The sequence below is a fragment of the Vipera berus genome (assembly GCF_964194415.1).
Source record: "Vipera berus genome assembly, chromosome: 13".
Taxonomy (NCBI): domain Eukaryota; kingdom Metazoa; phylum Chordata; class Lepidosauria; order Squamata; family Viperidae; genus Vipera; species Vipera berus.
Window position 1 is genome coordinate 5,668,447 of NC_138216.1, and position 26,663 is coordinate 5,695,109.

Sequence of the window (26,663 nt, forward strand, 5' to 3'; positions counted from 1 at the left end):
CCTTTTGCGACCCTTTGACAAGCAAAGTCAAACGACAGTGGCCAGAAAGGACGTACAATGGGGCCAAAACCCATTGAAAAACTGTCTTGCTTAGCAGCGGCAATTTGGCGTTCAACTATCGTCCTAAGTCGAGAGCTGCCCGTGCTTGATCAACCAACGCCACCATTTATTTTGCGCTGGTTTATTTTGCGCTTCTAACTTTGCTCGGTGGTAGCAAAGTTTATCTAAATCGGGAAAGACATTACAACAAACAAACGTTGGTTTTCTAAGCGTCACTCCGAGGAAGGAAAGATTTCCCCAACTTGAGAGCCCAAGGTGAAATAACACTTCTCCGTGGAAAGGAAATAATAAGATGTTTGTTTTTATACCTGTCGGTGCCTGGTAACAGAACGAGGCAAAGGGTATTCTCTGGAACTTGCTCATAGAGTGTTTTGACCCTGCGGTCCAGTTTCTTTATGGCTTTCGTTAAACCAAGCTCCTGTGCAGAAATAATAGGAAGGTTTTCGTTGAAACAAGCAGAGCAAAACAACAAAGTAAGGTATGCAGGGAGCCATGGCTGCAAGAAACTCAGTCTCTCCTCCTCTCCACAAACCTCACTCCCTTCCAACCCTGATGATGTTACCTAGTTGGGTCATGAAACGTCTGCAAGAAAACAACCAAGCTCAGAGGGCACCAAGGACCTCACAATTCTCCTCTCTCCTTACTCCCCTTTGCAAACCGCATTCCTTCCTAGCCCTGATGATGTTACCTAGTTAGGTAATGAAAGGTCTGCAAGAAACTAACCAAGCTCAGTGACCACCAAGAACTTCCTCTACCTCCTCCTCCTCCTCCTCCTCCTCCTCACAAACCCATTCCCTTCTAGCCCTGATGATGTTACCTAGTTGGGTCACGAAACATCTACAAGAAAACAACCCAACTCAGAGGGCACCAAGGAACCCAGAATCCGCAAACCCAATGCACCCATTTCGTTGATGACAACACCAGGGATGGGTTTCCTGAGGAGACAGCAACAGCAGGAAGGGTGACCAAGTGGGGCAAAACTCACTTCGCAAATGGCTCGCTTGAGCAATAGACGTTTGGGGCTCCAATGTGGCCGTAGGTCGAGAACTACCTGCCCTGAGCTTTAACCACTAGGCCCCCAAGGCTCAGATGAAGCTTCGCTCATCCCAGAACTGAGAACGGAGGCCCTCCGAATCTCACTCTCCTCCTGGCACCCCTTGTAACCTCGGCTTGCTCACCGGATCCAAGATTTGCTGCTGCTGCTGCTGCTCCTCCTGCCTTTCTGCTCCTCCTTGGGCCTTTTCGTTCACGAGACGAGCCCACTGGAGGAACGTGGGAGACGAGAGGGCGCTCCGGCTTCGAAACGAGCTCCCTTGGAGGAGTTGGAGGGCCTCGGAGGCACACTCCGGGCTCTGGAATCCTAGCAGGGAGACACACACACACATACACACCGCAAATAATGCAAATTAATAAATTGTTTGTGAAATCTGAGCTGCGGCCTTGAGCATCGTGTTAGGCAAAGTTGGCTAAGAAGTGGGGACAGCCCAGATAAAACGGCTCAAATTAAGACATTTCCTATAATTTCTTCCCCTTTCCTTTCCCCCTCCCTCCCTCCCTTCTTTCCTTCCCCTTCCCTTCCTTTTTCCCTTCCTCTCCTTCCTTCCTTCTCTTAGCCATTCACCTTTCCTTTCCTTCCTTCCTCCCTCCTTTCCTTCCCTTTCGTCCTTCCTCTCTCCCTCCCTTATCCATTCACCTTTCCTTCCCTTCCCTTCCCTTCCCCCTTCCATTCCCTTTTTTCTTTCCTTTCCTTTCCTTTTTCCTTCCCTTCTTTTTTCTTTCCTTTCTTCTCCTTCCATTCCCTTTTTTCTTTCCTTTTTCCTTCCCTTCTTTTTCCTTTCCTTTCTCTTTCCTTTCCTTTCCTTTCCCTTCGACCAACGTAAAAAAGGTCATAAAATGGGTTGTGTGGGTCAAGGATTACCTCTAAGAGCCGTGGCTGTCAAACGGGAAAGGTTTTTTAAGAGCCAGAAGAGGGGAAAAAAGAGAGAGAGAGAGAGAGAGAGAGAGAGGGAAAACTAGAAAGGAGAAGTTAGAATCTTAATCCACAGATAATTATCTCCTGCAGCAATCTGGTTTTGGAGAGCAGCCCTCACTTACTCAAAAAGCAGTAATTCCTCCGTCTTCCGGTCTGGAGACCTCTCGGCCAAAAAATGGACCGTAAACCTTTCAAAGGGCCCAACTGTTCTTGCAGCTCCGTCTCGCCTTGACCTTTCCTCAACCCGGCCAAGTAAACGACGCCTTCGTTTTCAGGATCTCTTTCCAGCTGCTGCACCAGCATCTCCCCATCCAGGGTTCTCTGGCTGACGGGCCTTTGGATCTTAGACGAAGCCAAAATACGGGACAAGAAGGTGGCAAGTCTGCTTTGCATATACTTAAGAGAGCTTTCCGGCTGCATTGGGCAGGACGTGTTCTTTGGATAAACCACAATTTACCCACGGAAGAGAGTATTTGTAGTTCGGGGTTGGAACTGTGGAGTCAGGGAAAATCTGATCTCTCAACCAGAGTGAAGGGACTTTAAAGAGAGAAATGAAGGGCCTAACATTTTGACAAGACCCCAGGCACCCGTTCTCTCCCAACCCTGGAATTTAAAGGTGAGCCTACCTGGAGGGCAGATCCTCCAATTTCTGCTCCGTTCAGCTCTTCCATAGCCAGCAGTGCCCCTTCCAACACTTCGTATTGAATACAGAGGTGGGGCTTTGGGAGAGACAAAAAGGGGTCCCAGCAGTTAAATGAGGGGTTTGGTGCTTCCAAATTCTCAGATCCTTCCTTCCTTCCTTCCTTCCTTCCTTCCTTCCTTCCTTCCTTCCTTCCTTCCTTCCTTCCTTCCTTCTAGAAAGGGTACAGAGAAGAAGCCAAAACATACAAGGAACAGTTGCTGCAATTGGGTATGTCTAGTTTAATGAAGAGAAGGACGAGGGGGTGACATGATAGTAGTGTTCCAGTATCTCAGGGGCTGCCCCAAAGAAGAGGGAGTCAAGCTGTTCTCCAAAGCGCCCGAAGGCAGGACAGGAAACAAATCGATGGAAACTAACCAAGGAGCGAAGCAACCTAGAACTAAGGAGAAACTTCCTGACAGTGAGAACAATTAACCAGTGGAACCACCTGCCTCCAGAAGCTGTGGATACTCCAACACTGGAAGTTTTTAAGGAGAGGCGTGGCAGCCCTTTGTCTGAAATGGTATAGGGTTTCCTGCCTGAGCAGGGGGTTGGACTAGATGACCTCCAAGGTCCCTTCCACCACCACCATCATCACCATTATTCCTTCCTTCAACAGCCCAGCTCCCCCCCCCCCTGGATTTGCACTGCCCACTGTCCAGGACAGCAAAAGAACCTGACTACTTGCCTTAAATGTTTCTGGAACCACCCAGAAGGTCTGAATGTGGCCACATTTCCTAAAGGCTTTTTTCACAGTCTTCAGACAAACGTTTTTGGACAAAGGGCCTACGTAGATGGTGAGCAGGTCAGAAAGCTTGGCCCTCATCTAGGAAAAAGGAGGATGGAACTCAGAAACGGAACCAGCAAGTCTACAGGCAGTCCTCGACTTACGACCACAATTAAGCCCAAGATGTCTGTCGCTAAGTGAGACGGTTGCTAAGTGAGTCTTGTGCCATTTGGGGATTGGGAAGATCCACTTACCTTTGAAGCGGTTTCTGCAAGCATGTCAGCCGTAACATGCTTCGAATCCAAAACCAATTGAATTGTGTTAATGGGAGATTTAGGAATCTCTTCCAGGGCTTTCTGGAGAACCTAAACGGTTAACAATGGAATTGGGAGACATTTTGAGAGATCCACACATTGAAGAAAGGCAAGATGCTGAGAAAACAGTGTGAGCACGGACGTTGTTACCTAGTTGGGTAATGAAAACGTCTGCAAGGACGGTACGTAATTCTTTATCTCTTATGTGCCTGCTGATGGCTGATGTGTCTGAGCGTGTCTAAGAGTTTTTTAAACTTTTCGGGACATGGCTTGGTCTAGATCTAGAATACACACAGTTTCCCAGTTGAAACTATGGAAATTATAGCACTGATGATGTTACCTAGTTTGGTAATGAAACGTCTGCAAGAAAACCACCCAGCTCAGAGAGCATCAAGGACCCTTATATATAAGCAACTTGCGGAGACAGAAAAGAGGCCAAAAGAATTCTCTATAACTTGGTTTGCACTGGAAAGATCCAGGTCCCTAAAGCTTCTCGGTTTTGTAAAATTAAAACTAGGGTAGAGAAAACCAACCAAACGCTTACTCATAACTCACTTGCTCACTTAGGGAAGCCACATGATTCTGAACGTTATTTTGTTCTCCCCGAAGCCATGTTTTTTGACTGGTAGACTGCACATTTTCTAAAAGGCTAAAAGACAAGAAGAAAAGCCAAAGTTAAATACATTTGAACAGGTAGAGGGGTTCCTCAACTTATGACATTTGTGGACCATTTGAAGTTACGATGACACTGGGAAGAAAAAAAAAACCGCAAAAGACCTCCACCCAACTTTCTCAAGCCAACAGGGCTTTTTTTTTTAACAGAAAAAGAATTCTTTACCCTTTCTGGATCCCGGTTCCCGTCTCTTCCATCTTCCTTTGCTCTGACCATCTGGCTTCCAGATTCAACTCCGCTACCTAGGGTGGAAAAAAAACAAACACCCAACTCTCTAATATTACAAATTCTTCTCCGGCACGTTTTGCTTCCAATCAGTTCTTGAGATGTTGGTTAAATGCTTTATTTCCCACCGAAGCCAAGCCTAAGTACCAATCACAGGACTTGTTTGCACCTGGGGCTCTCCTGTCTCGCTCTAAGGGCTGGATCCCTTCTTAGACACTTAGGATCTTCTTGCGACACCGTCCCAACCTTCATTCTCCAACCCACCCACCTTAAATCTTAAAGTTAAGGTGTCTGGACTTCAACACCCAGAATTCCCTGTGCTGGCTGGGGAATTCTGGAAATTGAAGTCCACATTTAGGGTTTGGGGGGGGATTAACCTGTGTTTACTTTCAGTTTCCAGCAAAAATCGATCATTGGCCAAAATGGGTTCGTTCAGCGGCCACAGCGAAACAGGTTGTAAGGTTGGGCGCCGTCCCACGATGACCCACTTAACGACACGGGTTTGTGACTGTCACAACGTGCAACCTTAATAGGCAAGCTCCATCACGGTCGTAGGTTGAGGGCTTCCTATTAAACGCTTCCATATTGGGGAAGTGGTTACAATTGCATGCAGCATGCAGTATTGCAGGCAAACTCTGCCCACCGCCTGGAGTTCGATCCTGACCGGCTCAAGGTGGACTGAGCCTTCCCTAAGGTCGGTAAAATGAGGACCCGGATTGTTGGGGGCAATGTGCCGATTCTGTAAACCGCTTAGAGAGGGCTGTAAAACACCAGGAAGCGGTATATAAGTCGAAGTGCTATCGCTAAGTGCTACTGCTATATGTCAGATCCCCCCTTTTAAAAACTCTGCTATTTTTCCCCCCTTTGCATCCATTATCTGCTCTCTGATCACAATTACAATTAGAGGGACTTGGCAAGGATGGTGCAGTGTGAAGATACATTTATTCCTGTCCTTAAACAACAGTCTTAAAAGAGCCAAGATATACCTACTTTCCTGGGTCCTTGTTCAATGAAATACTGGGCCAGCTCAAGGGCGGCCTGGGCATCTTCAGTGGGATCGTGACCCAACTGGGCCTTGCTCTGAATTTCTTTCCTACAAGAAGGAACCGTGCATGTAGTGCATCCATGAACATTTACATGCTCTATTGTGTGGTAAAGAAGCAAGAGAATTTAGATAGAATATTTGTAGCTCAGGGTTGAACTAAGGGTCCTGGGTCTTTTTTTGCGGACGTTTCATTACCCAACTAGGTAATTTCATCAGTGCTAGAAGGGAGTGGGGTTTGTCCTCTGTTTATATACAAGTGTCATTGTTGGTGAGGTGTTCCTGGTGGATCCTTGATTCAGCTGTTGTTGACTGTTGCCCTGGTTGTCTGAGTTGGTGGCTTGACTGGGGTATTGCTTACTTCTTGACTATTGCTCGTGTTAATCTTGGGGTTAACCTCTGTTCGTCTGGATGTTGATTGCTGGCCAGGAGGTGTTTGAGTCTCTTTGTCTGCTTTCAAGACTTTTGGATGGTCTCTTTTGGATGGCGTGTAGATGTTCTTTATCTCTTTGCGCCTGCTGATGGCTGATTTGTCTGAGTGTGTCTAAGGATTTTTGGGACGTGGCTTGGCTGAGAATACGCACAGTTTCCCAGTTGAAACTACGGAAATTATAGCACTGATGATGTTACCTAGTTTGGTCGTGAAACGTCCGCAAGAAAACCCCCAAGCTCAGAGAGCACCAAGGACACCGCAGTCCTCCTGCTCCTCCTCCTTCACCCCCTTTCCTTCTCCTACACGCCGCAAATCCCACTCCCTTCACAGCACTGATGATGGTGCCTACTTTGACAATGAAACGTCTGCAAGAAAACAACTGAGCTCAGAGACCACCAAGGACCCCAGAGGCTAATTTCCCAACTGGGGAATTCTGGGAGTTGACGTTTACAGGTCTTAAAGTTGCCAAGGTTGGACACCCTTGCCCTAAGCGGATATCCTCGTAGGACTGACAAGTCTTTCATTATCTGTCAACAGCCCTACCCTGCCTTGGAAAGGGAGCAATTCAGAAATGTCCTAATTGAAAAGTGTCAGGAGACACGCCCGGCGGCAGGAGCTCAACCCAACACCTTCTCACCCTAAAACAGCTGCTGCTAAGAATTTCAGCTTGAACCTTCTGCCCCCTTTCCGGGTGTAGAGAAGCGAAGTGTCGATAACCTTCGGATGAATCATCTGGAAATGCGGGAAGGGAAAAAAAGAAAAGGTGTCTCAAAACATGGTGCTTTAAACGGAACCCCCCCCCCCAGATTTTTGACCATCTGCAGGGAGTCCTCGACTTATAAACATTCATTTACTTATAAACTGAGAAAAGGGACGCAAACCAGTCCTCGCACTTACGAGAACCCCAGTCCAGTCACGTGATCAAAATTCAGATGTTTGGGAACTGGCGTGTGTTCATGGCGGTTGCAGCATCCTGGGGCACATGAATGATCACCAATATGTGTGTGGGGGGGGCAGGGAAGCGGGCTTTGCTTAACGACCCATGCGATTCACTTAAGAACGGAAGGGATTCGCTCACCAAACATGGCAAAAAAAAAGCGGCCATAAAACTGGGCACAACTCACTCACAACCGCCTTGCTCAGCCACAGAAATTCCAGTCTCAATTGTGGTCGTATATTGAGGAATCACCTGTACATGAAACTTTCAAACCGGGACCCGGAATGTTTCGCTCTAGTCTATTTCTGTATCTTAGGCCAGGGGTCTGCAAACTTGGTAACTTTTTAAGAGTTGTGGACTTCCACGTGTCTGGCTGAGGAATTGTGGCCGTTGAAGTCCACAAGTCTTTTTTTAAAAAAATAGTTTATAATAAGGTAAAGGTTCCCCCGCACATGCGTGCTAGTTGTTTCCGACTCATCTCCGTTTCAAAGCCGAAGAGCCAGCGCTTGTCCGAGGACGTCTCCGTGGTCATGTGACCGGCATGACTAGACGCGCCAAAGGCGCACGGAACGCTGTTACCTTCCCACCGGAGTGGTCCCTATTTTTCTACTTGCATTTTTTACGTGCTTTCGAACTGCTAGGTTGGCAGAAGCTGGGATGAGTAACAGGTGCTCACTGTTATGCGGCACTCGGGATTCGACCCGCCAAACTGCCGACCTTCTGATTGACAAGCTCAGCGTCCTAACCCACTGAGCCACCACGTCCCTCTAGTTTATAATATAAAATACAAAATTACAAAAGAAAATAGTAGGAAAAATAGGGGAGGGGAAAAAGGGAAGGGGAAAGTGTAGGAAAAGGTGGAAACAGAGAAGATAAGGCATTGACTCCCAACTCCGTTTTGGTGAAGTAGAATAAGATAACAACGTCATGCCTCAACTTTTTGCTTTTATGTTAACAGTATAAAGTAGCCATTTCTATAACAACAAACCTATCTAAATGGCAAAAGCCCAAATCAAAGTTTCATTCCCCCCCACCCCCACACCTCGAGCACAAAGCCCAGAAGCGGTTTCCAAGGGCAAACAAAAGGAATTGTGGTGTATTTTTTTTTCTTCTTCTTCGATTGAAGCAGTCAATTTAGCCGCCTCTGCTAACTCCATGCACTTTTGCAGCCGCCCGTTCATCGTGGGAATCAACGTGCCCTTCCGTTTCCGAGGTCCACAAGCCTTAAAAAGCTGCCACATTTGAAGACCGCTACCTGGCGGGTTTGGGACTGTGGATCAGATATACTCACTTCTAGCGCTCGGAGATCAGCATCCAAGGAATGGCCCACTAAAATGGCATCCGGAGGCAGCATATTCCTTAATCGGGCCTGGATTTCTGCGAGGGTCGTTTGCACAGGCTGAAGAAGTTTCTCCGTGATGCCGGAGTAGCTTCAAAACACAACGAAAATACAACGTTTCGGGGCCGTCTGAGATGACGCTTTCCAACGAGGGCCTTCTAAGGAAGCGGCAGATTCCAGCCCAGATAACAATACCTGTACAGGTAAATCCTCGACTTACGAGCACAATTAAGCTCAACTCTAGAAAGAGTGCAGAGAAGAGCAACAAAGATGATCGGGGGACTGGAGGCTAAAACATATAAGGAACGGTTGCTGGAATTGGCTATGTCTAGTTTAATGAAGAGAAGGACTAGTGGTGACATGATAGCAGCCTTCCAGTATCTCAGGGGCTGCCCCAAAGAAGAGGGAGTCAAGCTATTCTCCAAAGTGCCCGAAGGCAGGACAAGAAGCAATGGATGGAAACTAAGCAAGGAGAAAAGCAACCTAAGGACTGAGAAATTTTCTGACAGTTAGAACAATTAACCAGTGGAACAACCTGCCTCCAGAAGCGGTGAATGCTCCAACACTGGAAGCTTTTAAGAAGAGACTGGACAGCCATTTTGTCTGAAATGGTATAAGGTTTCCTGCCTGAGCAGGGGGTTGGACTAGATGACCTCCAAGGTCCCTTCCAACTTTATTATGATTATTATTTCCATTGCTAAGCACTTTGCTGACCTTTCTTGGCACAGCTGTTAGGTGAATCACCGCATTTGTTAAGTTAGGAACAGGCCTGTAAAGTGGAATCTGGCTTCCCCCCCATGGACTTTGCTTGTCAGAAGGTCGCAAAAGGGGATCACGTGATCCCGGGATGCTGAAACCATTATAAATATGAGTCTGTTGCCAAGCATCCGAATTAGCATCATGGGGATGGTGCAACGGTCGTTTAAGTGTGAAAAACAGTCCGAAGTCAACTTTTTCCAGTCTCGTCGTAACTGCGAACGGTACACTAAACGAATGATTGTAAGTCGAGGACTACCTTTATCTGCATAACTATAGATCAATTCCTGTGGAGAAGCTGGCTTATCTCTCTTCCTCCTAACTCAATTATCTAAGCTTCGCTGACTCTTTGCCCACTGGGAATCCAGATTACATTCCACTACACCCACATACCACGGTCCCAATCACACAGCTCTCCTGCACGGACACATCCAGGTGTAAAAAAAAGTTTTAAACAAACAGACATGCACACACCTTATCTAAACATGTGGCTTGGCCTTAGAACAGAAGCCGTATCCAGTTGAAGAACATTCATTTTTAAGCAACTACGGTGCCAAAATCATTCCAAATCCTGGATAACGTCCAATTTTTACAAGCAGTTTTATGAGTTTAAGCAACATACCAGGTGAGATAATTCCTTATTGGCCGTTCGGGTTTGACAAGCTCGTTCATAAGGCACCGTCCGCTAGCATCCACCACTGCAATCCGGGTGAGTTCCGAGCCCTTATCGGTGAGACACTGGTCAAAATGATAAAAGGGTGAAAAAAAGGCTGATGATCTTTGGTGGTCCTTTCCTCCCTCCAATGAGACGGTGAACTGATGGATTCCTTTACAGAAGGACAACACCTCCCAAATGTAATCCTTGCCAGTGGTGGGATTCAAATAGGTGAACAAGGGGGGGAGGAGCAAGAGGGTGGACAGGCAGCAAAGGCTTTATTTTATTTTACTTTATTCTTATTTGAACTTTTTAACCTCTTTTAATATTGTATTTTAACCTGCCCCTTTTTAAAATCTATTTTAACCTTTTTTAAACCTTTTAAACCCATTTTAACCCTTTTTACCCTTTAAACCTAGTTTTTTTATTAAAGTTTTACAAAAACAAGATTTTACAATATATCCCCAAATCCCCCCCACCCCAAACCCCCCCACTTCCCCCCCCCCACTTCCCAGAGCTAAATACAGGATTATAGTTATAATAATCATATTCTAAATAAAAATTATGCATAATATAAAGGTAAAGGTAAAGGTTCCCCCGCACATGCGTGCTAGTCGTTTCCAACTCTAGGGGCCGAAGAGCCAGCGCTTGTCCGAGGACTTCTCCGTGGTCATGTGGCTGGCATGACTCGACGCCAAAGGCGCACGGAACGCTGTTACCTTCCCACCGGAGTGGTCCCTATTTTTCTACTTGCATTTTTACGTGCTTTCGAACTGCTAGGTTGGCAGAAGCTGGGACGACTAATAGGCGCTCACTCTGTTACGCGGCACTTGGGATTCGACCAAGTGCATAATATACAATTAACCAAATTCATAATGTGCTTTAACTCCCCTTTAAACATAGATACATAGAAAATAACAACAGTAAGATCAATAACAATATCCCTCTAAAATCTACTCATAAGCTAAATGGAACTTTTTACTCCTATATTTATTCTGAATATAATCTATCCATCTCCTCCAAACTGAGATATATCTTTCCTGTGAATGATCTTTCAAATAAGCAGAAATCTTAGACATTTCTGCAAGATTCGAAACTTTAAACACCCATTCTTCTATAGTAGGCAAACTATCCTTCTTCCAATATTAAACCTAGTTTTAAACTTATTTTTAAACCTATTTTAATCAACTTGAGTGGGGAAAAGGAGGAAGAGACAGCACTCTGCAGCAGAGAGTTTATCCAAGCCACTGAAGCAGCAGAAAACGGAAATAGGTGAACAACCGGTTCTCTGCGTAGATGCCACTTCCGGAAGTCCATTCTGGGCCTGGGCAACAAAAAAATTAGCTACCGGTTCCGCTGAAGTGGTGGAAACCGGTTGAATCCCACCACTGGTCCTTTCCCTTCCTGACTGGAGATGAAGTTGGGGAGTTTTGCATGCACTCAGTCACAGATTAGCGCTGTCCCCCCCACCCCCCGCATCAAGAACTGAAAACTTAAAAAGGTAAATTTTTATAAGTAAGAAGTCATTTCTTACTTGCTGAGATCCAACCCTTTGCGATGGGAAGGAGAGTAATGCAACACAAAATAAATACCATTTCGCAGTCCAATCCAAAGAGGGGGCTGCTTTGTGTAACCGGGCCGTTGCAGTGAGTCTGGACAAAATGGCGCCAGTCGGCACACCCTGGAGAAGCAATGAAAAAAACCAGTCACATCCACAAAAAGGTGTGGCTAGCCAGCACGCTGCAGTCTATGAATCCTAGACGAGGATTGTTATTATTGTTATGGTTTGTTGCACAGTCAGCCAAATGTTTAGACTAGATTTGGCATTTTTGTCTACTCATTGAGTCCTTCCCAAGGACCTAGGAGAGGCAGTTGTGGTTGTTTGGTGGAAATTGATCATATATGTGGATTCTAAGACTGCTTACTTACCTTCTACAGGGTAATCATGGAGCTGCATCTCCTCGGCAGTTAAAATATAACTTGAAAGACTGCAGCCCTTTTCGGCGTATTTCTGAATTATGGGATCCTCATCCATCCCTGAAACCAATGACACATTTGCTCTAAATGCCCATATTAGCATTTTTGCCCCTTTTCTGTCAGCAGTCTCTTCAATGTATTTTGAGAAGAGAGAAGGTTTTTGTTTTTTTACATGTCATCTGATTTATTTTACAGGTTACTGCTGCTTATCCACCAATTCAATGGTTACAGGGCAGCCGGCAGTATAATCATAGTAAAATTAAAGTGTCAAAAAAATATCTATGATGCCCCTTTCAGATACATTAAAAAAAACACCGTAAAATATAAAATTGAGCTGCAAGAAGACCAGCAATAATAATAATAATAATAAAAAAACACATTTTCATTCTTCACATATGCCAATTTGTTGTTTAACTACGTTCTGCCTAAGTCTAAGGCAATATTTTCCATTTATTCTCTGCTTGGAAACGAAGCACTTTAGAAATAAGGGAATTTTCAAATGAATCCGTTTCAAGCAGCCCAATTTCATAAGGGGGCACAATTTGGCTGTTTTTTTTAAAAGTCACCTATGGTTTATAAAAGGCCAAATCATTTGCACAAAGGTACAGGTTATAGACTATACAGGCAGTCCTCTGTTTACAACCATTTGTTTGGTGGCTGTCTGAAGCTACGACAGTGCCACACGAAGCCCAGTTCTCATATTTATGACCAATTCTCACATTTACGATGGTGGTGTTCCCTTAATGACCATGATGGTTTGTTTAGCCACCGTTGTAATAATGTCGTAAAACAGGTTCAGACTTAAGTTTATGACCATTTGGGTCCAACTCGACTTATAACCGCAATGGCTTTGGGTTGAAATTTTCAATGGCGATTGTGGTCGTAAGTCGAGGATTACCTGCATGCATTTGCACACCAGATGTATCCACCTGGACTTTCAGGAAATAACAAAGGTATGGATTGAGGGAATTGAAAAAAGAAATATATTAATACCTTCCCAGCTCTGCTGCTGAGGGTCGTTTGTGCCCAATCTACCAAGTTTTTCGATAAAGTCACCAGAAAGCGCAGGCAGGCAGAAACGCTGATAAAAGACATGGAACAGAGGCAAAAAGGAAGACATGTGTAGTTTAACGAAGAGAAGGGTGAGGGGTGACATGATAGCAGTGTTCCAGTATCTCAGGGGCTGCCCCAAAGAAGAGGGAGCCAAGCTATTCTCCAAAGCACCTGAAGGCAGGACAAGAAGCAACGGATGGAAACTAGTCAAGGAGAGAAGCAACCTGGAACTAAGGAGAAACCTCCTGACAGTTAGAACAACTAACCAGTGGAACAACCTGCCTCCGGAAGTGGTGAATGCTACAACACTGGAAGTTTTTAAGAAGAGACTGGACAGCCATTTGCTTGAAATGGTATAGGGTTTCCTGCCTGAGCGGGAGGTTGGACTAGATGACCTCCAAGGTCCCTTCCAACTTACTTATTACTTACTAATGACATAACAACCTATTCCTTTCCATATATTCTGCCTTCTCTGTGGGTGCGCCTGCCCTCTGGAACCAGCTGCCTGTGGAGCTTAGGACTGCCCCTGACCTTTGTTCATTTCGCCGGGACCTGAAGACCTGGCTCTTTGAGCTCTCCGGCCCAGGCTGAGAATTTTTTAACTGGGGTTTTTATTTTTAGGGATAATTTAATCTTTTTTTAAATTGTTTTTTAACCTTTGTATTTTGTATTGGTTTGTTTTTTAAATACCCTGTAAACCGCCCTGAGTCCTTCGGGAAAGGGCGGTATATAAATCTAATAAAATAAATAAAATAAATAAATAAAGGAAGGGGCCATTTGAAGTTTTCTGAGGAAAGTTGCCTCCCGCGGTTGTCTATCAAGGACTACCCATACAAATACACCTAATCCGCCATGACACGGGCCTTGAAACAAACAAACAGAGAGGCATTTGTTTTTAAGAGTAATTCCAGGGAAGAGAAGTGGGTTTTTCAATAATCTCATAAATGCAAATTTAAGACTTAAGAAGCACAGGGTGTAATTAAATGTTCAGGAGGGCCCCAGACATTTTCTCCGCTAAATGTTCTGAGGAATTCTTTTTCCTTCGTATTTTTAACCACCCAGTGATTGATGCTACCTCCGCTGTTGTTTCTATAATTCCAGTTCCTCCTCAAGCACTTTGCAAACACAATTTATTAACCACGAAGCAGCCCTGATGCTATCTCCTAGTTGTGCTTGTGTGTTTTTGTGTGTGTATGTGAGAGAGAAGGGGGGGGGGGAAGCAGACTTTTTAATCACACTTGCAATAAGCACAAAAAAATTCATTTGCAAAAGCTCTAGCTTATGGTCAAAACAACAGTGGCTTTTTTTTTTCTTTTTTCCCTAAACTTCTCAAACTGTGGGCTGGTTGTTTAAAAAGGGGGAAAGGTCCGGGAGATACAGATAACCCTTTCTGGGGGAAATTCCCAAGAAAAACAAGTCTCTTTTGTGTCAACCCAGCCGTGGTGCTATTAATGACCTCGACTTCCAGGCAGCAGCCAGAGGAAAAAGAAAAAAAAGGGAAAAAAAATAAAAGCTCATTCTTGAGAAGAATTGGAGGCTGAACTTGTTCCTGGAAAGTCTTGAATACCCTCTAAATTAGAGCCATATGTTTCCTTGTGGCTCCAAAAACTGTTTTCCCCCAACCAGTCGGCCAGCCTCCCTGGCTCAAAGTATCGTGTTAAGCAGAGAATTGCAAGGACAGACAAAAAAAGAAATAATAATAATAATAATAATAATAATAATAATAATAATAATAATAATAATAATAATAATAATAATAATAATAATAATAATGGTATTGGGAAAAGGTGCCGTTACTTCTGTTCTGCTGAAAGAAACGGTGATTTCAGGAGATTTTTGCCTGCCTTGGTAAAGCACACCACCCTGGTAAATAAACTATTAGATTTTAATTTTAATTAAGGCACCAGGCTGCAAGCCAGGAGACGGTGAGTTCTAGTCCTGCCTCAGGCCTGAAAGCCAGCTGGGTGACCTTGAGCCAATCACTGGGAGCCAGTGAGTTCTAGTCCTGCCTTAGACATGAAAGCCAGATGGGTGACTTTGGGCCAATCATCAGGAGATGGTGAGTTCTAATCCTACCTTAAGTATGAAAGCCAGCTAGATGACTTTGGCCCAGACACTTTATCTCAGCCCAATCCACCTCACAGGGTTGTTGTTATGGGGAAAATAGGAAGAGGAAGGAGTTTTACATATGGTATAGGGCAGGGGTAGGCAACCTCGGCTCTTTTATGACTCATGGACTTCAATTCCCAGAATTCCTAAGCCAGCTATGCTGAGGGGAAAGGGAAAGGTTTCCAAGCTGAGCCATGCCGGCTCAGGAATTTTGGGAGTTGAAGTCCACGAGTCAAAAAAGAGCCAAGGTTGCCTACCCCTGGTCTATGAGGTCTCCATGTTGCCATATAATACACAATTTCCTAGACTGGCCATCTCACCAAATGGATAAATTTCAATGACTTACATGTTTGAAGGTCTTTCGGAGATGTTTGAACTGTAGGTAGTATTGGTAGAAATGGAGCTGATCCACGTGATGCAAAATTACCACGAGGACACCAGCCAACTGCCTTCGGTGGTGGATACGACACCAACTGTATCACAAGGGACCACAATTATCTCTTGTTGTTCCTTTAACCAGCCAAGCCCGTGCAAATCTATTTCTCAGTTATTATACTGGCTTCTACACATTTAGGAAACAGAAATCCTGGTTCTCCGGCGAAACATCTAGCAAGTGGTATGGCAGGTGCTGATCTCATAGAAGGGGGGTCCTCAACCTTGGCAACTTTAAGACTTGTGGACTTCAACTCCCAGAATTCCTCAGCCAGCTTTGCTGAGGCAAGCTAGGGGAGGAATTCTGGGAGTTGAAGTCCACAAGTCATAAAAGGGCCAAGTTTGAAGACTCCTGGATTAAATGAACTAAATAGACTACCTGTACTGTTGAACACCTAAGGTGGACAGATACCTTGCATAAGGTTAAAAGCACATTTACCTGGGCTGAGTGACATTGTGATGTTTTCCCTGTGTGGCATACTTCAGTAATTCACAAAGTTGCTGATAGCTGATTTGGCTTTCTCCAAACATTTGAGTAGAGAAATGGGGTGTGTTCACCTTGGAAACCAAGAGAATTGACTCAGGAGTGTTTACATTCCCAAAGAAAATATCAGGAGACGAAGGCCTCATTCCCACAAATAACATCCAGAAAGGGCAATTCATTTCTTGCAAAAGGATGCCACAAAAGCACATACAGACGCAAAGGAGAAACACAGTTAATAAGACTGAACTGTTAGATATACATTAACTTCACAAAACTCGGACATTATTTACATAAACACAATAAATGCCAAATAACTTTAGTCCCCGAAGGTAATTTTATAAAAACAGTCCTCCAACATTGACAAATTCAGCTCTGGACAAAATACAAGCAGCTTCTAAAAAGTTCCTGGAGCTTTTGCAGTATTCAAATTATTAAACTTCTGTCTAATTCTGGATATGAAACTTGGGGGGGGGGGAAATAATGCAAAGCTGAAAAAGATGCAAGAACAGCCAACTGGAATAGCACATCATTCTAATTATAACTTTATGATTCATAGATATAAACAGCGGAGTGCAGCACTAAAAATATAACACAGACTAAAAACCCCTCTCAAAAGGACTAATGATACAAAAACGTTTTTTTAAAAAAGACACAAACTAAAGCAAAACTCCACCCAGTATTTAAACTGATTAAAAAAATAATAATGTGGGGAATGGTAAACTGAAACATGCAATAGTAGCAACTCCCCTGGAATAATATATATCCATAAACAAATCTTACTTCACTGGAAAGTTTAATGTTCTGATGAGTTGGGCAAATGTCATTTTTCTCAGAATTCCTCTTTTTTTTAGCCTTCCGGTTCTCTCCTCCAATTTCCCCATCTTCATAATACCTTTTCTTTACAACTTCACTAGTTTGTGCGCCCATTTTATTTATGAATCTCTCTTCAGGTGGAATTTATCTGTTAAACAAAAAACAGTACAGAAAAGAATTTAAAAAAACAATAAACTAATGGAAGAACATCTGTTATAATTGGAGAAATACTAATAAGTTGAAACTCTACTTAATTTTGCTTAGGGTTCAAATTTTTTTTTATTATTTTATTTTAATTCCATTTATATCCCGCCCTTCTCCGAAGACTCAGGGCGGCTTACAAGCTTAGCAGTAGCCTTCATTCTATGTATATGCCTGCTTATTAGGGCTTTCACACACACCCCAAGCGGCATTATTACAAAGTCAGCTTAATTGCCCCCCCCAACAATCTGGGTCCTCATTTTACCTACCTCGGAAGGATGGAAGGCTGAGTCTGTTTACCATCTACTTATACCTATTTATCTCCGTCCATCCATATCTATATCCATCGATGTCTAGTCCAATCTAATTTTATAGCTGCCCATCTCACCATTTTTCCCCCTCCATACAGCAGGTAATAGGTAAGTAATATGAATCATATAATGTAAATATATAACTCTAGAACAAGTTTAATATTAACTTTCATACAACATCAAGTCTCCTTTATAAAATGAGTCTACTAATTGAATCTGCATTTCATGTAACATTAATAGCGAGTCCTTGCAGTATTACGTATTCTACCTTAATTTATTCTAATCCAATTAATGAGAACAGTAAATGAAAGTAGTAGCAGTAGCTGCTACATTTCTTAGTGCTTTGAACTATTCTACAAACATGGACTGCAACTATGTTTTCCAAACTTGGCAACTTTAAAGTGTGTGGACTTCACTCCCCTGCCTCCATGCTCACAAGGAATTCTGGGGGTTGAAGTCCAGACACCTTGAAGTTGCTAAATTTGAAAAATATTGCATTGAAATGACACCTCGCATAATGTAATTAAGGCCATTATCATAATATAAAATAAAGAGCAGCTCTCAGCACCCTTTTTGCACCCAGCCTCGACTGCGGGACAGCAGCTCCCATAATCCCCATCCAGGTGGAGATCAGCAAGTTCCCCTTGATTTTAAATCTGGCTGGGGGCGGGTACGGGGATAGTGGTCCAGCAATGTAAAAGCAGTAGGTTTAAAGCTGGAGCAAGCTGCTCTAAAGCGGCGCGTGGTTCCATCCGTGCAATTCTCAAGGGTTGGCAACCACGTGCGAGCCTGCAAACACGTGTAAGGGAGAATTGTAATCTATTTTCTCTCCCCTGCAAGCAACCGCCTCCCAACAGTTAACCTGGGATCGCCTTTCCTTGCTAACAACCGCTCCCCATTAAAAAAAATGGGGGGGCGGAAAGAGGGGAAAAAATGAAGTTAGTGGGAAGCCTGACCTGGGTCTCTGCACCCTATTCCCGGGGAAGCCCTTCTTGCAATCGAGGAGAATCCTCGCTCGGCAATCGTCTGCTCGGCCCTGAGCCGCCACCAGCCCCGCCCCACGCTTAGCTGCCGATGCTTTTAGAGGAGGAAGCAAGAGAGCGAATGGAAGGCGGGCAGACCTTCTTAGTCGATGGGCCGAAAGCATCGAGGGGAGGAGGCGGGGCCTGCGCCGCGGCGGGCTGTTTGAAATGGCGGCTGCCGAGTAGAGCGAGCCGGGTGGGACCGGGGCGCGGGGCGGCGGTTGCCATGGCGACGAGGCAGCTGGCCAGGTAAGGGGCCCAGGTGGCGTCGACCTCTCGGTTGGTTGGGGCTGCAACCCCCCCGTTTGGATCAAGCTGTAAAGCAGGGGTCTCCAAACTTTGCAACTGTTAAGCTTTCTGGACTTCAACTCCCAGAATTCCCCAGCTAGCATGAACCCTAAGTCATTAAAATACACTAGCTTTACATCAGGGGTGTCCAACCTTGACCACTTTCAGACTTGTGGACTTCAACTCCCAGAATTCCCCAGCCAGCATGAACCCTAAGTCATTAAAATACAGTAGCTTTACATCAGGGGTGTCCAACCTTGACCACTTTCAGACTTGTGGACTTCAACTCCCAGAATTCCCCAGCCAGCATGAACCCTAAGTCATTAAAATACACTAGCTTTACATCAGGGGTGTCCAACCTTGCCCACTTTCAGACTTGTGGACTTCAACTCCCAGAATTCCCCAGCCAGCATGAACCCTAAGTCATTAAAATACAGTAGCTTTACATCAGGGGTGTCCAACCTTGACCACTTTCAGACTTGTGGACTTCAACTCCCAGAATTCCCCAGCCAGCATGAACCCTAAGTCATTAAAATACAGTAGCTTTACATCAGGGGTGTCCAACCTTGACCACTTTCAGACTTGTGGACTTCAACTCCCAGAATTCCCCAGCCAGCCTAGGTACTGGGGAATTCTGGGAGATGAAATCCACAGGTCTTAAAGTTGCCAAAGGGAAATAACCAACAGGAATGGCCTTGAATTACATCCTAATGGGACCTTTGCTTTAACACTCTAAAATTGGCATGATGGATTTTGTCTTCTTTCTTGTTTGATAGGCAGCTGGGCATTATTCGAAGTGTTTCTAAGCCCTCTCCTGGTGCCCAAAGTCACAAACAACGCAAGCTGCGTGAGTATGCCACTTACTTCATAAAGTCAGTGTTTTGTTATCTGCAGGTTAGGGCAATGAGATAATATATGATTTTTTCCCCACCGATATTGCAGGGCAACTGTTTGACTACTTAATAATTATTGATTTTGAGTCCACCTGCTGGAAGGATGGCCGAAGATGTCAAGAAATAAGTAAGTCAAGCCTTAATAATTTTAACAGTTGCTTCCGTATGAATTGGGGGGGGGGGGCAAAGAGAAGGCTTGATCATAGTTCACACAAATGCAGTTAGTCCTTGACACACAACCTTCATTTAGCGATAGTTTGACTGTATTATTAGCCTGATGAACTTCATGGCTTACTGTTTACATAGTGGTAGAACTAATATAATTTTTTGTTTTTTTTTGACATAGTTGAATTTCCAGCAGTTCTCTTAAACACCTCAAATGGAGAAATTGAGACTGAATTTCATACGTACATCCAGCCCCAGGAACATCCGACTCTCTCTGAATTTTGTATTGAGCTAACCGGAATAAAACAGGTATAATTTCAATAGACTGCAGTCAGAGTTATTAGTTTCATTTTGTTTTGAAGCATTTTACTTAACTTTTGGTGAATGTTCTTAAAGAAAGGAATATGCTTGCTGGCTTGAACATATTTCTTTTATCATCAGAATATGACTTTTCTTTGATGCTCCAAGGCTCTAGCAATGACCAAAAAGGTTTTTCATTTTTATTGAATCATTTTAAAATTGCTGATTTAAATTCTTTTCTGTTTCCAGCTGTTCATTTCTATCCATTAAAAGTGGGCCTAATACTGTATATTTTAATTGAATACCAGTGTGCACTCTTGGAAATCAAATTAAAATGGATATACTGTATATTGGTTGTTTTCACCATTTTGTGTATTAGAGGAAATTTTTTTGGTTCTTATACAATGCTGGTAGAATTTGACTTCATGGTCCAATCAGAAATATCAATATCGATGTCGATAAAACCAAATCTAAATCTAGATTCTGAATGTTATCAGCAAGTTCTTTTTTCTTTGAATTAAGAATCAAGTTGACGAAGGAGTTCCTCTACATATAAGCCTGTCCCAGTTTTCCAAGTGGATTCAGAAAATCCAGAAGGAGAAACACATTGTTTTCGGTTCGACTTGTGCAGCCCCCGAAGAAAAATTATGTGCCTTTGTTACGTGGTCAGGTAATTCATAATGTTTATCAACATTATCTATGATAAAGTTTGCTCGTTCTTCATTGCTGGGCTTGCTGAAGATTTAAGACTGTGGTTTCCCTGATAATAAAATGGAAAAATGGTTTGTTTTGTTATGCTTTTTGATTTCTGACTCCGTGTAGCACTCTGGACTATTCAAATAATAACCAGTTCTGTCTTCTGCTTAGGTTTTTGAGACCACTCATTATCAGCTATTTTACTACACTGTCACATGGTGCTCGTGAGTGCTGCATTCCCCCTGGCTCGTGTACCCTCTCTGCTGTGTATTTTCATGGCTTTCCCACCATCGTGAGGACTAGAAGCTTGCTTGAGGGAATCAGAAATCCTTTGGCCCTCTAGCCTCATTGCATGATCTGACATTAGAACCATAGGTGCTCTCCATCGAAACGGGAATGAATAATTTACATTCCTAAGTACTGCTTCGTGAATTCCAGAATCAAACCCTCAGAATGGCCAGGTTTGATTTAGTTTTCCATTACGCTACACATTTGGACAGATTGCCCTGTGTGCTTCACAACCGGACTGCACAGGACAGGTGGCTAAATAAATAGCTTCTCTTGCTTTTGATCCTCACGTTTCTATTGCACGAAATCATGACTGTTGCACAAAAAGAAAATTTCACACCCAGGGTGAAAAACGATGGAGGGGGAACAATCAGGAAACCGGAAACTTTTATGAACATTTGTTTTTATGCAGACTGGGACCTGGGAGTTTGCCTGCACTACGAATGTAAAAGAAAACAGCTACGGAAGCCTCATATTTTAAATTCTTGGATTGACTTACGGGCCACCTACAAGGTGAGGGTATTTGCCTCTGGTAGTGATCACGACAAGAAAATGTACGTTTTATTTATTTGGGGGGGGCATACATTTTAAGGACGCTGAGCTTGTCGATCAGAAGGTCGACAGTTTGGCGGGTCGAATCCCGAGTGCTGCGTAGCAGAGTTAGCGCCTGTTACTCGTCCCAGCTTCTGCCAACCTAGCAGTTCGAAAGCACGTAAAAATGCAAGTAGAAAAATAGGGACCACTACAGTGGGAAGGTAACAGCGTTCCGTGCGCCTTTGGCGTCTAGTCATGCCGGCCACATGACCACGGAGACATCCTCGGACAAGTGCCGGCTCTTTGGCTTTGAAACGGAGATGAGCACCGGCCCCTAGAGTCGGAAACGACTAGCATGCATGTGCGGGGGAACCTTTATCTTTACCTTTATACAATTTAATCCAGATACATCCAGCTCTCTTTGAGTTGCCAAGGCTGAGAAAACACTGGCTTAAAAGAGCCCTGAGCAATTTACATTGAATTGAGCAAAAGAGCAGATATAATGAGGGTTTTATTTGCACCTTTTGTTCCTTAGAACTTTTACTCCAGGAGGCCGCAAGGTTTAAATGGCGCACTGAAAGATGTGGGTATCCTTTTTGAAGGACGAGAGCACTCCGGTAAGCGAGTATATGTACCTATGTCAAGGAACTGCTGAAAAAACAGATTTGGGGTCTTGTTTTTATGCAAGAAAGGGCCTGCAAGCACGGAATGAATAGGGGTTCAGTGCAACTTAACTGGACTTTAATATATAACGTTGCCAGCGGGTAACGTTCTATATTGAAGTCCAAGACAATATAGTCCATTCTGATCACCTTTGGGTATGAAATCCGTTAACTAAAAGTAATCAAGTGAACCTAAGGTGTTTTTTTTTCTTCAAGAGGCAACTGGACTTCCTTGTTTTTCTTTGAAGCTCTTTCTTTGAAGCTCTTCAGCTCTGACTGGATGGTGGGGAATGGAAGGATGCTGTTGGTCAGAGCTGAAGAAACTTCTTGGGCAAGAAGCGAAACGTCTTCAAAGAATGTCTTCAAAGAGCCTTGGTGGAGCAGTGGGCTAATGCCTCCTTAAGTAACACCAGCTGCCTGCAATTAGTGCAGGTTCGAGTCCCACCAGGCTCAAGGTTGACTCAGCCTTCCATCCTTCCCAGGTAGGTAAAATGAGGACCCAGATTGTTGGGGGCAATTAAGCTGACTTTGTAATAATGCCGCTTGGGGGGGGGAAGCCCTAATAAGCAGGCATATACATAGAATGAAGGCTACTGCTAAGCTTGTAAGCCGCCCTGAGTCTTCGGAGAAGGGCGGGATATAAATGGGATTTAAAAACAAACAAACAAGAAAGTCCACTTGCCTCTGGGAAAAGCACCTTTGGGACAACCATGAGCTGGATGACGGAGAACCTCCATAGACAAGTGGACCTAAGATGATCTTCCTCAGTTCCTCCAGGACTGAGTTTACGTTCCATGTAGACATTAAATACAGGAAGTCCTCGACTACGACGGGGCCCATATTTTCTGCGGCTAAGCTGCCAAGGAAATCGCTGTGGTGGTTAAGTTTCGTAGCACAGTCGTTGAACGGATCTTGCCTCCCCAGTGACTTTGTCAGAAGGTCGCAAAAGGGGAATCACATGGGCCACTGCCACCGTCATAAATACGAGTCAGTTGCCAAGCATCTTGAGTTTGGATCGCGTGACCACGGATGGATGCTGCAACGGTCGTGTGAAAAACGACCATCGGTCATTTTGTTTTTCATTGCGGTTGTAATGTTGAGCTGTTGTAAGTCGAGGCTTACCTATAAGAGGTGAAGAAGGGACGTGCTTTGGAAATTGCCATAGGTATTATTAGGCTAACTTAGGATTGCCAGGATGAGCAGTAAGGAGAAATAGGTTTATTAGGCCTTTCGACTAGCAATGACGCCTCCTGTTTTCCGTAGGACTGGACGATTCTCGGAATACCGCCCGCCTGGCTTGGAAGATGATTCGCGACGGGTGTGTAATGAAAATCACAAAATCCGTCGCTAAGGTTAGTGGATTCTCTTCTTGGCACCCGTGACTGATGAACGTTGAACCAAAATAAAATTCTGTGGACCAAAGCTTTGACTTAGGATCTTGTCTGAAGCTACGCCAGGGGCGGGGTTGACCTCCTTTGTTTGTGGAATCCTTAGGCACCTCCGGCGAAGAGTTCCATTGCCAGATTTGGGGGTGAGAAACCCACCCGTGGTGGCCCTTTGGCAATCAATCCTCTTGTCAAAGCATCACCTTTGGATGAAAGGGAAAATGAAGTTCTTCCAGGAATCAGAAAGAAAGAGGAAGATCCACCGCAAGAGACGGTTCATGTAGGCTTGTTGGAGGACACACGTCTTACGTCTAGAAGCAGCAAAGAGACTGTTGCACTTTGTAGAAGCACAGAGAGCCTAACCTGGTCCTTGGGAAGACTCCATTGGCCTCTGGGTAATCTTCAACACCCCTGCTGTAGACCTTCAGGCTGGGGAGACAAGGGGCATCTAATTTCAAACCTTTCTAGACCCAATCAAGGGCTAGTTTTGGTCCCTACGACTCTTTCCACCGTCAACATTTCCGAGACTGACGTCGGCACCTCTCCAGAATGTCTATCTTCGTTGGCCGATTGGGAGGACGTAGCAATCATTCCAGAAAAGGAAGATGACCCAGATCCAGAATCCTGGCCATCCAAAGATAACCCTCCACTTAAGAGCGCCTTAGCGACAGAGGATGGGAACAAACTGATGAATTGGGCGGCTGAAAATATGGCAGAGGCTCCTCCGAGTGCAGCGCTCTCGAAATCTGTTGTCTACAAGAGTCCAAACACCACTATTTATAACACGGCCGGAGCTCCAAACGAAACTTTGGATGCTTCTACGTTTAAATTCCCTCTTGTGACGACAGAGGCATCTCCCCCCAAGCTGCCGGCTAGAAATCTTCCAGCATCCTCAACCGAGGCCATCAAAAGGAAGCCTTCCAGCCCCAAATCTTTGCCTCCGACCAAAAAACCATCTTTCAGAATCTACGAGGACGGAAGCCCGACGTCAAGCATCTCCCTGTCGCCCAGGGCAAATCCGTGCGGCGTCTCTCCTGCCCTCTTGAGCTCTTCGGGCCGTTTCAACCCAACCTTTAGGGCTGGCGAAACCGGGAGGATGACCCCTCCGCTCTGCCGGTGTGGCCGAAGAGCTAGAAGGTTGAACGTTTCAAATGGCGGCCCTAATCAGGGCAAAGCATTTTACAGCTGCCCGGTGAGAAAATGCGAAAGGAACACGAAGGGCTGCAGCTATTTTCGATGGGAAGATTCGCTTATAAAGGAGAAAATGGCCCTTCCGACTTTGACTTTTGAGGCTGGGGGTTTAAAGCCTTTGAAAACTCAGGGCTCCTCCCTGGGAAATGTTAAATGCCTGCGTCTCCGGCCTTCCATGCGAAACTAAGCAGATTTTCTCTCTCTCCCCCCCCCCCCTTTACTGGGGAAATTGAGTATTTCACCTCTGGAAAGTTAGTTTTTCTCTTCTACAAAGTACAATTAGAAGCATCACCCAAGTTGTGTGTGCATTGAGCATCTGGTCTCGTCTGAATGCAGCACAACAAACTGTCTTGTCTTTTAAGTGTGTTCTTTCTCTCCTGTGTTCTAGGCTCCTGAGTTTGATTATTATTATTATTATTATTTTAGGAATTGCGTTGTCTATACTTTAAATCAGTAAGCCTGACTGCCGAGCAATTTTTTTTTAAAGAACTGGCTTGTAAAACTTGCATCATGCTTTTAAACGTTGGTTTAAAAATATCCTTGATTCTGAGAAATGAAATAAAATGAACTCTTTCTGCCCACCCGCTCCCCCATCCGAAAAAAGTAAGTGAAGTTTGTCCATTTTAACAACGGCAGGAAAGCTGATTTATTTGGAATTGTATTCAGTGTGCTTTTTAACTGCCCCAAATTTCCATAGCACAGCAGGTGTAAAAAAGAAGAAGGAAAAAAAATAATCCAGAAAAGGATGCAGCTGCTTTAATGAGTCACAGACGAGCTGTTTTCATATTCTGGGGTATGTTGAAGCATCATTTCCAAATTGTATCTGAAACACTGCACAGTAAGGAGATCATAAAAAATCTGGCGAACAGAACGACAGGCACAGATTCTTTGAGGAATTCAGAAGGAGCTGGCATGGTGGGAACGTTGCCTGGGCTATAAAATATACCATGGAGATTAAGTTTTCAGCATGCAAAAGATAAAGGGTGGGGGGGCGATAGGTTCTCATTGACGAAACTATTTTAATTTGGAATTTGGTAATTAGCTGAAATGCATGCAGTGGAAATGAAACCCTTGCTTTTTTTTCTTCTTTTTTTTCTTCTATTGATGGCTTGACTTTTACAGCGTGTTAGGCAACTGTGAAAAGAATAAATCCGACAATATTAATAGCTTAGCTTGAAAGCCAGCCACGTTCAACCTTTGAACTTCAAAGGGGTTCTATTTGATTGTGGAGCTTGGCTGGCTGGGTAATTCTGGGAGTTGAAGTCTCTCTCACGGTTGAGAAACACGGTTCTACTGTAACAAATTGCAGTTCTACTTTTTTTTCAGTAACCTAGCTTTGAAAAACCCGCACCATCATTGCTTAATTAATTGAGCTGGTCAAAATGTCTCTGTGTTCTCATATAGACTTTTGTCCTTTAGGGATTAGAAAGAATGTTCTGATTTATGTACTGTTTACATATCTGGCTTGGTCATGCAGCTCCCTGGAGCTTTATGATGCCGGTAACATCTTGACTGTGAAAGATACCGTACTCTGCGTTCTTTCCGATTGAAAAATCGACATCTGGAAGCAGAGTTACATCTTTGCTTAACCTGGCCAGCTACGGTTAGGCTTTTGTACGAAGTTCAACCCGCTGATAAGCAAGCAGAGGAGAGCTAGTTGGACAAACAGCCCACGGAAGGGACCGCAAATGCGAAGCTTTCGGGACATCAAAATTTCTAAATATGGAGAGTAACGCAACAGGCTTTTATTCCTGGAACGATTGCTCACTCAGAGAGTAAACAGACAAGGAATTCTACGCGTGTCCCCATTCTTTCTTGCGCAATTCATTTCTTCTGATTTTCCCACTGATTGTCTTTGGCAAATGTGGAACAAACTCCATCTGTTGGGCAAGAGCAGAAATGAAGGCTGGCCAGAAAAAGGAAGGATGTGTTGGTAGATACAGCTGGAATAAATTCAGACATTGCAAAAGTGCGAAACGAAAAGAAATAATGTCTGACGCAGCTTTTCTCCTGGTTATGACAGACATTCAGCTTGCATCTGTTAAAA

At 44.3% G+C, this 26,663-nt stretch overlaps 2 protein-coding genes across 2 annotated transcripts in view; one reads left to right on the plus strand and one right to left on the minus strand.

The window, feature by feature from the left end:
* The window catches only part of REXO5 (RNA exonuclease 5), a 20,741-nt gene extending 2,539 nt beyond the window's left edge, over positions 1 to 18,202 (minus strand). Inside the window, exons 1-19 of the mRNA XM_081337853.1 lie at positions 18,149 to 18,202; positions 16,648 to 16,828; positions 15,823 to 15,941; positions 15,298 to 15,424; positions 12,783 to 12,870; positions 11,742 to 11,849; positions 11,405 to 11,493; positions 9,780 to 9,895; positions 8,354 to 8,492; positions 6,763 to 6,857; positions 5,637 to 5,743; positions 4,591 to 4,663; positions 4,308 to 4,401; positions 3,693 to 3,803; positions 3,400 to 3,537; positions 2,659 to 2,751; positions 2,155 to 2,374; positions 1,239 to 1,420; positions 369 to 478 (exon numbers count right to left, since the gene is read on the minus strand). Coding sequence (XP_081193979.1) covers positions 369 to 478; positions 1,239 to 1,420; positions 2,155 to 2,374; positions 2,659 to 2,751; positions 3,400 to 3,537; positions 3,693 to 3,803; positions 4,308 to 4,401; positions 4,591 to 4,663; positions 5,637 to 5,743; positions 6,763 to 6,857; positions 8,354 to 8,492; positions 9,780 to 9,895; positions 11,405 to 11,493; positions 11,742 to 11,849; positions 12,783 to 12,870; positions 15,298 to 15,424; positions 15,823 to 15,941; positions 16,648 to 16,794 — 2,156 coding nt within the window. The 5' untranslated portion in view covers positions 16,795 to 16,828; positions 18,149 to 18,202. The remainder of the gene's footprint in view (positions 1 to 368; positions 479 to 1,238; positions 1,421 to 2,154; positions 2,375 to 2,658; positions 2,752 to 3,399; positions 3,538 to 3,692; positions 3,804 to 4,307; positions 4,402 to 4,590; positions 4,664 to 5,636; positions 5,744 to 6,762; positions 6,858 to 8,353; positions 8,493 to 9,779; positions 9,896 to 11,404; positions 11,494 to 11,741; positions 11,850 to 12,782; positions 12,871 to 15,297; positions 15,425 to 15,822; positions 15,942 to 16,647; positions 16,829 to 18,148) is intronic.
* Positions 18,203 to 18,440: 238 nt separating this feature from the next.
* Positions 18,441 to 24,944, plus strand: LOC308673913 (ERI1 exoribonuclease 2-like; the record flags this gene model as incomplete). The annotated part of the gene is made up of 9 exons (XM_081337962.1): positions 18,441 to 18,463; positions 19,279 to 19,349; positions 19,445 to 19,522; positions 19,742 to 19,869; positions 20,383 to 20,530; positions 21,257 to 21,357; positions 21,914 to 21,995; positions 23,304 to 23,392; positions 23,535 to 24,944. The coding sequence occupies 9 exons, from the start codon at positions 18,441 to 18,443 to the stop codon at positions 24,801 to 24,803; spliced, it is 1,989 nt and encodes a 662-aa protein (XP_081194088.1). The 3' UTR covers positions 24,804 to 24,944.
* Between the last annotated feature and the right edge of the window lie 1,719 nt (positions 24,945 to 26,663).